We start from the raw sequence: 16,097 nt of genomic DNA, 5'->3' as shown, positions 1-16,097 counted from the left end.
AAATGTTGACACTCGGGGCACAATTTGGACATTTTTACTTTGAAGGTGAGCTCACTTTTGTTTCCAGTTGCTTAGACAGTCATGGTTGTGTGTTGACTTATTTTGAAGGTTAAGTAAATTTACATTGTCATACAAGATGTGTAGACTACTTCACATTGTAGCAACAAGCCATTTCTTCAGTCTTGTCCAATGAAAAAATGTAATCTTAAAAATTTGAGAGGTGTACTCACTTCTTGTAGATGCACGAGTACTGACGTGAATTCGTTTCCGGCTATTGTTGTCACAGATACCTTTCATGTTCCCCACAATATTTATCTTCAAAGTCAACATTATTTTGATGATGTGCAATTAAATTGTGTCTGTGCGTGTGTCTGTGCTGTGCACTTGCTCGACAAACTTGAACTCTTTCCTCCTGCCTACTGTGGAACCAGCCAACTGAGACAAGGCTGCCATCACAACCAGTTGAGTTGACCCTGTCAGGGAGACGACCGCCCCGCCACTCAACAAGACTGGCCAACATGACACACAGGAAAAACAGAAATGTGTGTGTTTATAAAGCTCTCTTCTCTCAAAGCTGGAGCTTGGAGTCTCATACTGTAAATGAGGTAAAAAATATACTAGAGGCATAAGATGGGGCAAAGAGGGAGGATTCCCCCGCCCCCCAAAAAACATTTTAGCAATACTAACAGTTCAACTTGCTTTCTGAACCCTCAAATTCACATTGTATTCACGGTATCAGATGCTAATAGGCTATAGCATTAAGCTAGCGGGGCCTTTCTTCAGGCCAGGGGTCGGCAACCCAAAATGTTGAAAGAGCCATATAGGACAAAAAACAAATATGTCTGGAGCCACAAAAAAATAAAAGCCTTCTATAAAACTTACAAAGAAGAAAACACATGCTGTATGTATGTAGGAGACTGGACTGTCTCAGAATTGTTTGTTATTCATTCCTTTGTTGTGTGTTCACAAGCGCCCCCATAGAATTTATTTTGTAATTTCCCCGCTTGATTTTTTGTTTTGGTGCATTATTTACGCTTTTCTTAGTGTCTGTGAAGTGATCATTTTTCGTTTTTCTGAGACTGTCTTTGAACGCCTCTCGAGTCGAACAAGAAGAGAGAAGGCACGGAGTCGGACGCAGACGTGTCTGTGTTTGTCGATACTGTTAAAAGCATAAACAAAGTGTAAGTTTTTAAAAAACAACACCACAGCTCTCCTTTTTCGGAGCTGCAACATGTATCTATATCTATTTGAGCTATATTAGCCTACTATCAAAATCTTTTTCCATTTTCAAACATTTTTTATAAAACTCCAGGGAGCCACTAGATATCACTAAAGAGCTGCATGCGGCTCTGGAGTCACGTGTTGCCGACCTCTGCTTCAGGCAGTTGTTTGGCTCTTTTAAATACAAAAAGTTAATTCTTTTTGTTTTAAAGTAAAATTAACTTCGGTGGTGAGTAGCGTTAAACAGCCACTTTTTTGATGAATTGATCACTCTTTGCCAATTGCTTATTGATTTGAATTCACTACCAGCTTAAAATGCTCGTATATTTGGGCTGGATTTAATATTATTGGAATGTGCAGTGGGCCAGTAAAAAAAAAGAAAAGAAAAATTGTTTCGGGCTACATTCGACTATATAATAAAAACAAACCGGTCATCTCTGTGTGCGTGCTTCGGACTGCCATTGGCAAAGTTCTTGTGAATCCATCTATCCATTTTCTACCGCTTATCCGGGATCGGGTCACGGGGGCAACAGCTTTAGGAGGGAAGCCCAGACTTCCCTCTTCCCAGCCACTTCTTCTAGCTCTTCCCGGGGGATACCAAGGCGTTCCCAGACCAGCTGGGTGACATAGTCTCTCCAGCGTGTCCTGGGTCGTCCCAGGGCCTCCTGCCGGTGGGACGTGGCCGGAACACCTCGCCAGGGAGGCGTCCAGGAGACATTCTAATCAGATGCCTGAGCCACTTCATCTGGCTCCTCTCAACGTGGAGGAGAAGTGGCTTGACTCTGAGCCCCTCCCGGATGACTGCACTTCCCACCTTATCTATAAGGGAGAGCCTGGACACCCTGCGGAAGAAACTCATTTTGACCGCATGTATCCGGGATCTCGTTCTTTGGGTCACAACCCTTCTTGCGAACCCACAAACACCCTCATTCACACACATGTGCATGTCTTTGCTCCAGGGGTCCCAAGAAAACAGAAGACTATGGAGAATCATCAGAAGATGCTGGAAAGTGCCCTCTAACTGCTCTCGTATTCGTACGCCTAGAGGAGCCTGAAGGCAGTTCCATCACACAAACACACACACCTGCACAAATCAATATACACACAAAATTCACCCACCTATGTCTGTTCCTGCTGTTTTTTTCACATGCACCCTCAATCCATTTCCTGACGTTTGCTAATGCAGACACAATGCCCTATCTCACCTGTCAGGTACTTTGTAGAAAAGAGACACCGCAGTACGGTTTAAGGAATCACACGCCAGGATTCGCTGCCCACTTCGGTCTTACCTGGCACAAAAGGTGCTTTAACAACCATCATGCACATTGCGTAGGGGGAACAATCTCCGACTGCCAAGAGATGAAAAGCGCTAAATTCTTGGAAATGAACAGGCAAAATCTACCCGAAAGGCATCAAATTCTTGAAGAGATTGGTGTGACTGCTGGCAGCTGCCATTTGTTTGGCTCTGTTGAAGTTAGCATGAGCCCTGCGGAACAAATGATCAACCTCCATGAATAACATTTAGAATTTAACACTTTACATATCGGAGCCATCTATAACAAGAGAGCTATAACATCCATACATCCATTTTCTTAACTGCTTATCCACTTCTTGGTCATGGGTGAGCTCGAGCCTCTACTTTCTACACCAGGGGTTTCAAATTCGTTTTTGTCATGGGCCACTTTGGAGTTACGTCTTCCCTCGGAGTGCTGTTCTGACAGTGAAACCGAATAAATGTTTAATCCTCTCATCGTATTATTACTTGTACACAACAAACTGGCAAAGACGTACCTTCGAGATGAATTAAAATGGACAAAGATTTTACATAACTACACAGAAATGTCTTATTCTGCTAGAGCAAAGAAAGTATATACTCTGTACTAGAGGATGACACAGGAGTGGATCTTCACATCCGTCCAATCCTTATCCCACATGGAAAAATAAATAAATAAATCCAGCCCCAGTGAAAACGCTTCCCATTTTGTCCTGCTCCCATTCAGTGCGACTTCTCTGTGGTGTGTCAAATTTACAAGAGATGTATTTTCACTTTACAGGGACTTTAAATTTCTCCTCTACCTTTGTTGGCACTTTGAATTTGCATATCAAAGAAATCCCAACGGGACTTTCTTTGCATATTTACATTTGATTTGGAACGTTAAATGAACATGTCAAAAACAGTCGTGTTTGTATCTCTCTGAAGGTGCAAAGACTGTCGCTTGTATAATTAGCACCATAACATGTAACATCACCAAATGAACAAAAGAAGCAGAATTCAAACAACAGCAAGCGGCACCTTTCATATGTTGCCTTTCATTACGCGTATTCAAATATTCCCATTTCACCTTTGGACCTCAATGCTTGCTAAATGATAGCTCTATTTGAATAATAAAGACAAAAATATGTATTGTAGGTATGTGCTAATGTTTCTTAGCTAGTAGTGACATTAGGTCTCCTAAATTCCATCAGTTTCACTTCTGAAGGGAGGGGTGGGGTGAATATTTTTAGATTGTTCATAGTTGTGAAAGGAATTTCGGTTCAAGGTCATTTTTTTTCTCTGCTTGACAAAAACAATCTGTCTTCTTAACGTCACAGAGTTCAAAGTCACGAAACAGTTAAAGCGATCTGTCATTTTACCTGACAGCGGAACGTCTCCACACTGATATGTTGATCCTCTGAAACCAAATTTAAACTTTTTCTTGTCACATGTTGATGGGGGCAGAAGATGGGGGGAGGACAGGGAGGTCTTCTCCCCCCCCCCCCCCCCACCGTGGTGACATGTTTGATGTGTGTTTCTTAACTTATCTGTAAATGAAACCGTTTCCCAGCTTCTTCCTGCTGAAAGAGGAGCCTAAAAATGTGATTCTTGCTGGAGTCAGTATTTTGGATTCAGGATTGCACACTAGTCTATTGGGCTGAAAAAAGGATGATTTGTTTTCTTTCATGGTACCTAACCTCCCAATGCATTGATTCGGTTCTCCTTTATTATAATTTTATGGTTATTTTCAAACATTCTGCCATATTTTATCATACCAAAGTAAAAAAAAAAAAAAAAAAAAAGGAAAAAATACATAATGAAATATGGGCCTTTGGGATGTGGTGGGGGATCGGGGGGTGACAAAATCAAAAAAACCTTTCTCGTTAACTATATATAATAGCTATTTGGATAACACGGCAAAATGAAAGTAATTTTACTCTTAACTTGCATAGCGCTTGTACTCGGGTGGGGGATCAATGTCCAAGTATCATTCATTATTTTTATTCTCAATTGGTAATCAAATTATTTGATTTTATTTTAAAATCCTCCAGTCTTAACAATATTGCATAATTGCCTACGTTATAATATACTGTAGATGATGATAATTTTGATGGATTGTGCTCCAAACTAACTTGGGTATGATATACTGTATTTCAAGAGCAACTTATGAGTTTTTAACTTCTTTTGGGCGGTGGGTATGTTTGGTTTGATTAAGTCAAACGAAACAAAGAGAGGACGACATGGGACAAGAGATTCAAACAGTTCCTTTTGAAAGTCAGTGTTACTTGTTACCGGACAAACTAGTGGTTGTTCGAAAAATAGTTTGTTGCCATTCAGTCTTTTGCTGCGACAGCCAAACACTGCGATCGTGAGATTACAACTTCCAGCATCCTCATACTGGTCAAAAGAAATTCAGCCTGTCATTTAAAATCAACTTCATACAACAGAGTAAATAAAAATCCGGACTTCATGTTTTCCAAATGACATTATTAAGGGAGCTCTTTTTGTATATTGGTTATAAAAGAAAAGACCAAAAATTTGTTTTAAAAATGAATATGAATTTTGTTTTTTTATGTGCAGCGCTTTGTTATTGACGTAGTTGTTTTTAAAGTGTTCTATAAATAATGTTGAATCAAATTGAGAACCGAGGCCCTATTTATGTGTTAACAAAACAGTTTTGCTCAAGCAGTATCAAAATTGGTACCTTCGCAAGAAATACAAACACCGCAAACTTTTCTCATACTGTAAGTGTTCCTAAAACTGATTGACCGGATTCAGCTTTATGCTAAACAAGATGTAATTTATTATTTCAGCAAGCCCGGTGGTATATGTGCTATTTAAAAGGTGAGAAGTACTCTTTTAGTTCATCATGAAATTGAATTAGTAATTTGTCTCTGAAGCCCTGAATTGAGAATCAAATCCAGGCATTGTACTATCCCACTGGACAAAGATGGTATGCAGCCGAATTGGTTTTATTCCTTGCACTGAGGCCAACTCCTTATAACAAATACAGTGCCGTGAAAAAGTATTAGCTTTTTCTCAAATTCCTATTTTTGTGATTTTTTTGCCGTTTTCTCAGTTTAACGTCTATATATAATATAATCAAGCAAATGTTAAGTAGCAGGCAAAGATAACCCAAGTAAACAGTTTTCAAATAGAGATTTTATTCTCTAAGGGGAAAAAATATTCAAAGCTGCATGGCCTTGTGTGGAAAAAAATACTTGCACCTCTAAAATACAAACTGACTGGCTAATCAGATTTTTCAGAAAGCTGCACTGACCTCATTCAACTGTTAAAGAAGTCACCTAACGAAAACCTGTCTGACACAACGAAATCAGCCAAAAGATCTCAAAAATCTGCAAAAAATACCATGATTCAAAGAAATTCAAGAACATGCGAGTAAAAGTCACTGAAATCTGTCCGTCTAGAAACGGTTACAAAGCCACACCGAAGGATTTAGGACTGCGGTGAACGACAATGAGAGCCATTACCCACAAATGGAGGAAACATGGGAACAGTGGAGAGCAGTCGGCCAACAAAAATCAGTCCAAGAGCAAAGCGATGGCTCGCCCAGATCATCAAAAGAATCCAGGACATCAACTACTGATTGTAAGTCTCCGTCACCTCAGTGAAGGTCAATTTTTATGACTCAACACTAAGGCAGAGACTAGGTGAAAATGACATCAATGGCAGCGTTCTCAGAAGTAAACCACTGCTGACCATGGAGGGGGGGGGGCGGGGGGAAGGCTCGTCTTACTTTTGCCCTAAAAACAAACACGAACAATTCCCAAGACCTTTGGGGAGAATAGAGACAAAAAGAACTTATTGGAAATTTGTGTCTTGTTCTGCATCATAAAAATGACATCATACCAGAGTGGCAGTGTGATGGTGTGGAGCTGCTCAACTAATTCAGGACCTGGATGACTTGCTGCGATTGATGGAACCATGAATTCTGTTGTTTACCAGAAAATCCTGAGGGACAATGTTTGGCCATCAGTTTATGACCCTAGGCTGAAACACAATCGGATTCTGAAGGACAGTGAGACAGAACACACCAGCAAGTCAAATTCTGAATGCCTTACAGGTTTAAAAGGAATTCTATAAGGAAGAGTGGGTCAAAATATCTCCATGGATGTGAAATACTCATTAATAGTTTAGAAAACACTTGATTTCAGTTGGTGCTGCTGAGGGTGGCCCAAGAGATTACGATATTAGTGTATACTCCCCCCCCACACACACACTCACATTTAAAAACTGCATTTAATGTTCACTTGGGTTGTCTTTGTCTGAAAATCTTCAACAATTAAGTGGGGAAATTATGGGGGAAAAATAAGAGTTAAAATACTTTTTCAAGGGCACTAAATTTAATCTGCACAAATCTTGTATTTTAAGATTCAAATGATAGAATTCTGCAACTGGGCTTAGTGTGCTCCCTGTTGGTTTGAAGGCAACACTACAATAGACATTTTATGACAACCTTCAAAAACAAGGAAAAAAAAAACCTAACACGTTGTGTGGGTAAATATGGAAAACCCAAATCCTAAAAAACAGGAGTAAGCAACCAAATAGCTAAATACTCCAACAAAACTGAAAACAATTCTCCAAACAAATACTGAAATTTAAATACGGTACATCTCCATTTTTTTACAACACTCAAAACAGAATTTTCAAAGGTAAGTGCTTTAAGTATAAGAATCACAACAAATCACCAGGAATAAAAGTTTTGTGAATTTATTGAATTCTAACAGGAATAATTAAAAAGGGAAGAACAGCAATGTTGTATTTATTCACTGTGTAATACAGGATTCAAGGGCTTCCGGCGGCTGAGAGGTGCACCCATCCGGGTTGGCATCTGTAAAAACAGTGAACAAGGCAGTCATTAATAACTGGTGTTCGTGAACCAACTCCAAAGTGTTGTACCTGCTGAAATAACACCACTTTACAATTTCTGGAAAAATTGTGCAGATAACACCTCCAGTGTGTTTGTTTCACAATTTGGAGCCATCATCTGATCAATTGTTTGTTGTCTTTCAAATTGTTTGACACTTCAAACCAGGGGTGTCCAAAAAGAAGAGAAGGATTCCAGGGCCATTTCAGTCTTCATCATCTTTCATTTATTTACTACGCACGGTATTTAAAAAAAAAAAAAAATCCAGTGTAGGTAAAGTCACTGTATCCTGGCCTAAGCAACTGTTGTTTTGTGTGTATTACAGGCTTCACATTTAACATCTCTGCTACATCACAGCTTTGCAGAAATTAATCTATACATCCATCCATCCATTTTCTAATCCGCTTTATCCTCTCAAGGGCCACGGGCGTGCCGGAGCCTATCCCAGCTGTCTTCGGGCAGTAGGCGGGGGACACCCTAAAAGGGCTGTCAACCAATCGCAGGGCTCACCGAGACGAACAACCATTCGCGCACACACTCACGCCTCGGGACGATTTAGAGTGTTCCAGTAACTTGCCACACCTTTTTGGGGGAATGTGGGAGGAAACCTGAGTACCCAGAGAAAACCCACGCAGGCACAGGAAGGGCAGAATCGAACCCTGCACCTCTGCACTTGTGACGGCAACATGCTAACCAGTCGACGGACTGCCGGAATCTCCACATTCAGAACCAAAACAAGGGAAATCTTTACGATAATGCTGATCTTCAAAAGAGTGTTCACTGGTTTGAAAGTAAGAAGTACAATACAGGCAAACTTGACACAAGCAGAGTATATTTTTTTTATATCTGCAACGGGCCCTTAAAAAACAGCCGATTGATGGTTAGTTAAAGAGGTCATTCAATTCCACACCTGAAATGAAATTATGAATGACTATAATCAGGATTTGGTTCGATTTTTGTTTTCTCGGGTGGGGTGGGGGGCGGGGGGAATAACTTGAGCCATTAATTTTCGGAACGTGACCAAATGTTGGTTAACTCATTCACTCCCAGCCCTCAATCCCAGCGTTTTATTGGATTTTGACTGATCTTGCAAGGCTCACAGAATATTTGGTTCTAATGCTATATAAACATGGAGCCTACCAAAATAAAGTTTGGACTCTCTTCTTTCGGCAGGAAAAAAATTGTTTGCATCTTTTTCCATTCTTCAGAAATCGGCATTACAAAATGGCTAAGTTTCATGAAAATGGCGATTACTGGGCAAAAAAAAAACAAAAAACGGAGAAAAAGCTTTTTGTAAAAGCATGCAATTCAAGCACATGAGGCACCACTGCCACCTATATGCTACATGATTTACAATGCAAACTGCTTATTCTCATTCACAGATTGCATCAGACGCTCCTCCTCTCTATGACGCAAAAAAAAAGACAGACACACAAGTACGTCCTTGGTAGTCGGGGCCTAATTTTAAAAAGACGTACAAGTACGTCTTGTGGAATGAAAGAATTAAAAGCCAAAATGTGACTGACCACAGTTACTTATCTTTGCCCCATCGAGAACATGGGAAAGCTCTGACAAAGATAAACAGCCTTATTATGACATAGCTACATATCAACTGCCCTACGACATGCATACCTGTCAACTCATACAGTTTAGCCATAGTTCATACTGATTTTGTGGTGAATCTTACGTATATGGCCGTATCGCACAAATCATACGGATTCTGAAAAATTGGTGAAAAAAGTAACGCAGGAATACAACTCTGAACACAGTAATGCCACTAAGTAGAATGATGATTAGACATTAACCAAACATTGTATTATGGAAATCTACAATAAATATCATTGAAAATTTCGTGGGTTTTTTTCTGCCGTTATTTTGACATATAAAATCCTTTGGTATGTTATAAGGATTTTTTGCTCTTTATAAGGATTTTTTCGGTAGTTTATACAGGTTGGCGCTCCGAAAAGTTGACAGGTATGGACATGGGATTTGTTCAGGGAGTTTACCTGCACTGATTCCAAGGCTGGAGTTATCGAAGAACATTTTGGGAATTGTTCCGGGAAGCAGATTAGCGTTTGCGCCTTTGTCAAAAAATCTGCTTTTTGGAGAGTCGAGCAGTGGCACTTTTGGTGACTCCAACAGCTGGATTGGGGAGTCGAGGACCTTCTGGGAAGCAACTACGAACTTCTTTGGTGACTGAGGCAAGAAGTCGGAGCACACGGCAAGTCCCTGTTTGGTGGGAGTACATGGCGGTGAAGATTTGACATCCACTTTGGCCTTTGACTTCATCTTGAGCGCTCTGTTCTTCCATTTGGTAAGGTCAGCCTGCTGGCTGGAAATCACGCTGGGGGTGGAGCAGAACAGAACATGTCAAGAGGCAATCCAACTGAAGCGGCGCCGCTCATTCTATGATGTGTTCGTCTTACTTTTCAAGATGCACAATTTTAATCTGAAGCTGTTTTACTTCCTCCGCCAGTTTACTATTTTGCAGAACACCGCTGCTCTTGTTCACCAAACCCCGGGGGTTGAGAAAGCGGTCATATAGCTCTTGACCCTGCAAGACTAAAGAAGCATTCAAGAAACTTGGGTGAGCTAGAAAAAGTCAAAAACGGTTACAATACTGCCAAACAACCGACTTCTAAATACAGCGATCCCTCGCTACTTTGCGGTTCACTTATCGCGGTTTAGTGCATCGCGGCTTTTTCAAAAGTATTCAACCCCCAAAAAATAAATGGTGAAAATGCCGCAAAAGGTCCGTGAGAGGCAGCGAAAGTCAGCAAAACAACAGCGAGTCACATAGAGCAACATATACAGTACTACATGTAAATATACGGTATACCATTAAATGTGGCCTTATAAATATTATATATACTCCTACACATGTACATATACCTTTACATCCATGGGGGGGGGGGGGCTGGAACCTACTTCGCGGATTTTCCTCTTTCGCGGGGGGTTCTGGTCCCCATTAACCGCGAGAAGCGAGGGATCACTGTAGTCGGGTAATAACTCACGACAATCTCAAAAATATGCTCTTTTTTTCTAGCATGACATGGCTTAATATAGAGTACACATACTGTACATCCTCTTATCATAATCAGGCTTCTAAGAAATGTTTATGAAATCGAATGAATCAGCTATCTGCCAAAGCACATTATTGTGTTCTTTGCGCTAAACAATTTTCCAACAAAAGCATAGATCAAGTCTACTATGACTGTACTTTTTATTCTCATTTCTGGAGTCCTTCATGAAGGCAGACAGATTATCTTTTGTGTTTAATCAAAATCAAACATTCGCAAACATCTGCTTTTGCTTTGGGAAAACAATGAGAAAGCAGTAACTGAATCAGTTACAAAACACTTGGCGAGTACAGAATCAATCTTTCCTGTGTGATATTGCTTCATTGTTTTTAGACGACTAAACAATACCAATCAGGGTAGTTAAAAAAACAAAAACAAATACACTAATGCAGTGGTTCTCAATTATTTTCTGTCATGCCCCCCCCAAGGAATAGGAAAGCATCTCGCCCGCCCCCCGACTATAAATAGTATCATTTGTCTATAAAATCGTTATAAGTACACCTTTGCAAAACACGGTATCCTTATTAACGTATAAGTGAATAAAAAAAGAAATATGGACCAACTTATAACAAAGAATAGCTTTAGTAACTGGAACGGAAAAGATTTAAAGTGCATCTGAAATTCAAAAATAACATTAAATCCTTAATTTAACAATAAATATTTTTTGACCGACCATGTCAAACCATACGATACTGAAAAATGCATTCAAACTAATCACCAACATTATCTCAGGAGCACAATATTAAAAAAACTTTAACCAGCAAAACAAAAATACAGGTATAAATAAGAATTGGTGCTTTTTTTTTTTTTTTAAATCAAAGATGATGTCTGGATTAATGACTACAATGAGCACGTTTTGCAATGCACAGCTTTTCGAAGCGAGGTTTGAAGCAGGACGCAGCAACTCTCGGCTCCTGCACAATGTGTAGCCCGGACCTGTATTATTATACTGAAGTAGCAGTCACAAAGCGGCATGATTGTTGGCAATATTCGGCACGTTTTCGCTGGGGGGGACTCACGCAGCTTATCAGCGTGATTGGGGTGTAATGTCTTTAAGTGACGCCTTAATTTAATTGGCTTCATGCTGTCCGCTTCCAAAATTTTTAGACACAGTAAGCACACCGATCTTTCCTCGTCTGCCACCGCAGTCACACTGAAGCCAAGCGCTACATACGCTCGTCATATTTCCTCCCTGAGAATGCTCCCTGCGCAAACTCTGCCACTGCCCCCTAACGTAGTGGAGGTGCAACTGCACGTTATTTTAGCACAGTAAAAAAAATTAAAAAGCATGTCCCCCGAGGTCAAACGCACCCCCCACTATTTGAGAAACACTGCACTAATGCAAGACAAAATTTGTATCCAATTCATCGATTCGAAAAACATTTATTTTCAAGAACAAAACATTTCCACTTAATTTTTTCAAACTCTGCTTTCAACATGAGTTGTGTTATTTTTCTTATTTTGACTTCAAAATGGCGCCGCGAGAGTGGCTGCCTTTCCAGCAGCTCCTATATTTTGTTGTTCTACTTCTTCCTTTCATAACTTTGCTGCTGTGAATTGGGAATTTCTCCATTGCGAGACTAATAAAGGTTTTCTTATCTTATATATTCAGGTACCATTTTTAACGTTTATTTGCAATACAATTTAACTGAATCATGTAAATAAATTATTTTGATTTTCCTCTATTTAAGCACAGTCTTAATACTGTGCATAATCTTAAAGGGGTAGCATTCCAATCACATGTCTAATTTTTGATGAAAACTTGCTACTGTATTTCAATATCTGCCATTAGGGTGCTCTATGTATTTTTTGGGTGTAGCACTATGAAGTATAAGTGTGAGAGCCACAGGCTTACATGACTCCTCCCCTTGCTGCTGCAATGTCCTGAGAGATTCCTTCAGTTTCCTCACTAACTCTTCTTTCATATGCAGAACAGTGGTCATCCTCTCGATCCTGAGAGACGGGACAGAATGTTAAGAACAGGGAAATGATGGTACTGGCACTGTTCTGGCCGGTCCTTACTCTTGCTGATGTTTATCGGAAGCAACGCTCAACTCCATTTCCTTCATGAAAAATTGAGCTTGGGCTTTCTGCAGCTCAGCAATTGAAGGCGGCACACATTTCTATTAGGAAATCAATGTGGGAATGACAAAGCATTTCAGTTATGTGTGTGTTTTACTCACGAGAGAAGACAACTTTTTAGTGTGAGCGTGTCAATTGTATATGCGAGGAAAGAAAATTCTGCAGTCTGTGTAAGAGTGTTTCGGTTGTGAGAGTTTCAGTCGTGTGTGTGTGTGTGTGTACAAATGATGCCAAAAATCCAAAGTGTTTGAGAGCTTCAATTGGAGTGTGTGAGAGGTAATCCTGAATGATCGGGTTCTATACTATACTATCACCCCCCCCCCCCCCCCCAATACATTTTAAGGAGTGACGTTGAAACCAACCTCAGACTCTTGCAGTTGGCTCTTCATGGTTTTGATGGCATTCTTCAATTCTTGAACTTGGACCCCACTTGCTACAAGTTCTGTCTGGAGTCGCTGAATGTCCATCTTGTAGCCAGAAATGCAGCTGTGATTTTTTTGCTGGGCCTCTTCGAGGTGCTTATTTTTGAGAGCCAAAGCCTGATGAAGATAACATGTTACAATTTTGCTCATAAAAATCATGCCAACTTCTGTACAAAAAAAATACATAGTTTTTTTTAAATCAATAAAAAGTCTTTCCTGCCTGTATGCATATCTGGTAATGCTGAAAAACACATATCTTCAGACTATGAGTCCAATCATGTACCTACTTATAAATATTGTGCTTGGAAGGTTTAGAGCATACAGTGAATCCTTATTTATCATGGGGTTATATTCCACACTCATCCGCATTCCACACTGTATTATAAAACAATGAATTGAATAAACGTCTGCTATCTTACTGCTATAATATATTGCAGCATGTCCTATTTAAGCAAAATGGAAGTTAGCATAGATAACAATTCATCCATTATCTGATCTGCTCAATGAGGGTCGCGGGGGTACTAGGGCCTATCCCAGCTGTCTCGGGGGGGAGCAGGGTCGCGAGGGATACACCTTGAACTGGTTCCCAGCCAATTACAAGTTAGTATAGATATGTTTATGGTAAAGCTTCGAACAACTGGTACTTGCACACACAGCAGCAACACAAAAACAGCTACATTTTTTGCTCAAAAATAGGCTGCATACTTTTTAGTTGCGGTTGCCTGTCCTTTTTTTTGTACTTAATCTGGACATTTCTACCACACAACATGCTTGCCGTCATGTATAAGAATCAAAGAAAAAGTGCATACATCTAGATCGACAGAGTAGATAGATATTTTTATGGGACATTTTAGAGCCGTAATTTTAATACTGCAATATTTTTGTTCACGGTTGTCATACCTCCAGAATTTAATATCGGCCAAAGCCTATATATTTTTTCTTATTTTATTTGATGCTGTTTTTAACATTGTGTTTGTGATTTTAACTGCTTGTTGTAAGGTGTCCTTGAGTTTCTAGAAAGGCGCCCACAAATAAAATGTATTATTATTATTATTATTATTATATGCAATGTGGCTGTATCCTAAATAGCTGGCGAGTAGAGTGATCATAATTCTAATGCTCACAAATGTGTATGGGATATGTGTTTGGTATTTGGACATTGGTACAGTGTAATTGCTCGTAGTTCTCAGTACGTCTAATTCAAAATGTAACAATATAAATGGAGAACATTAACTACTACTAGTGAAGCTGCGGGTAGTTAACTGTGGTTGATACATCCTGTGGTAGTCACGAACCTAAAATGATGATACTTACTTTGACTCTCTCCTCAGCTTGATGGAGTAGAATAAGTTCTTTGTTGTTAATCAGCAACGTCAGCTCTGGCCTTGCTGGAGTTTCCTCCAGCTTCCGTTGCAAAGTGACATACTTGCTTTGTTCTTCTTCTAACTGGAATTGAGCATGCGCCGTCACCTGCTGCAATTCCTCACACTGAACAGTGCGGTCATCAACGAGGCCCTGTAAGGAGTTCGGAGAGATGATGAGCTTTGCATGCATAGGCAATTTTAGAGCCAGAATCCAAATATTGACATGTTTCCATCAATTCTATTATGTGGCATCAGGGGGCTGTTGTTCCAAAGTGAAACGTGCCTCTATACCAGGAACATAAAACAGGTGGTTTGTCAACAATAAATTATTAAAGGGTCTGTATCATGTAAACTTTTTTTAGCCAATGTAAAAGTCCTCATCAAAAACATCCCCAATAACACATTTTCCCAGTCTCAGCTCTTGTTTCGAACCTTTTCACAATATTTCACACAGAGCAGTGAAACAACACCCTTTTACATGAAATATTGGTTTACTGAGAAACATCTGGTGGCTGATGTAAACACTGTACAAGAAATATACAGAGGACATCCACAGAGCATATGCTGTTACTTTGTCCTTAATTTCAATATATTCAATTCCTACCGAGCATCAAAACTTACCGATAACTGTTTTTGTTTGTTTAAAGAGTGATAGCCTGGCTAATATCCCCGCCACCCTCCCCACAAAAAAAAAAATAATAATAATAATAATAATACAGTTAGGTTAAACAATGAATACATGAGTACATAAAACATACTTGCAAATAGATTTGTCTGCTTTGCAACACTGCAGACCTGCTGTCAGCCTCAGCGCTAAAGAGGCTGTGCATCCGACTGACAACTAATGGCGGCCTGGCGTGCTCATCCTGCATCAGCTTTAAGAACCTGGTCCTTTCTCTGACCTCAGCGGAAACTTCATTGCGGTAATAATCCAAGCCAGACCAAAGTTTCTCCAAAATGTCGCCCATTTTCTGTAAAACCAAGCATACTTGTTAGTTTTGAAATCAGCAAAAACCTTATGATGGTACAAGTAATCCCCGGAGGCCTGCAGAATGGAAAAATAGCCAGCAATTGATATCCCCAAAACCAAAACGAATGAACAGATTAAACCATAAATATACCATAAATTATCATTGGTAATAACTCCGGCTAAATTTAGCTTGTACCACCCCCCACACCCACTAAAAATATTTATAATGGCCCATAAATGCGACAGATGGTAGCAAAGCAATGTTTGTGCTTGACTTTCCAACTCACTTCAACATAGTTTCTTGGGACCAAGACACCACAAGATGGTGACAAAACATGACTCGTGTGAATGAAGTTACGCAACACACGCACGTAACTTTGTCAACCAAAGCAATATTTTTGAGTTGAAAGGTTAATTTTGTCAAAATTAGTGCTTTGACACAATTTTCTTGCTAAGGCAATATTTGTATTGCTTTGGTATGAGTAGGTGAATTTGCAGGGGATTACTGTACAATTTGATAGGAATAAAGCCGGGGGGGGGGGGGGGGGGGGGGGGGGGGTCACCTGCACATAGAACTGTCTTTTTGAAACCAATTCATTGAGTCTGTGTTCCTGGTCTGAGCAACAGTCCAAGTCTGTAAGAGAGTCAGCTTTGCATCGCAACACATCCTGCGAGCGCCACTCTTCAAAGATACAGACATCAATTTTGACCAACTCCTGAAAAGCCCTTTTGCATCCTCTCGCCTTTCCCAAAAGGACATCCTGGAAAAGCAAAGACCAGAATTTTGTAAATGTTGTTTGTTAAAGGACTTCAAG

The 16,097-nt window shown here is 40.0% G+C and overlaps 1 protein-coding gene across 1 annotated transcript in view; it reads right to left on the bottom strand.

Annotated features, from left to right (window-relative positions):
• Positions 1 to 7,191: 7,191 nt before the first annotated feature.
• Positions 7,192 to 16,097, bottom strand: part of cenpe (centromere protein E) — a 35,277-nt gene continuing 26,371 nt past the window's right edge. Inside the window, exons 44-52 of the mRNA XM_086129418.1 lie at positions 15,846 to 16,043; positions 15,071 to 15,283; positions 14,263 to 14,463; positions 12,889 to 13,065; positions 12,467 to 12,567; positions 12,300 to 12,397; positions 9,791 to 9,926; positions 9,371 to 9,708; positions 7,192 to 7,328 (exon numbers count right to left, since the gene is read on the bottom strand). Of these exons, the coding sequence (XP_085985544.1) occupies positions 7,264 to 7,328; positions 9,371 to 9,708; positions 9,791 to 9,926; positions 12,300 to 12,397; positions 12,467 to 12,567; positions 12,889 to 13,065; positions 14,263 to 14,463; positions 15,071 to 15,283; positions 15,846 to 16,043 (1,527 nt within the window). The 3' untranslated portion in view covers positions 7,192 to 7,263. The remainder of the gene's footprint in view (positions 7,329 to 9,370; positions 9,709 to 9,790; positions 9,927 to 12,299; positions 12,398 to 12,466; positions 12,568 to 12,888; positions 13,066 to 14,262; positions 14,464 to 15,070; positions 15,284 to 15,845; positions 16,044 to 16,097) is intronic.

This window comes from Hippocampus guttulatus, chromosome 1 (assembly GCF_054856545.1).
Source record: "Hippocampus guttulatus isolate MCC_2025c chromosome 1, RoL_Hgut_1.0, whole genome shotgun sequence".
In the NCBI taxonomy this organism is placed as follows: domain Eukaryota; kingdom Metazoa; phylum Chordata; class Actinopteri; order Syngnathiformes; family Syngnathidae; genus Hippocampus; species Hippocampus guttulatus.
Note: the sequence above shows the minus strand (reverse complement) of the source record. Positions and strands in the feature narration are given on the sequence as shown.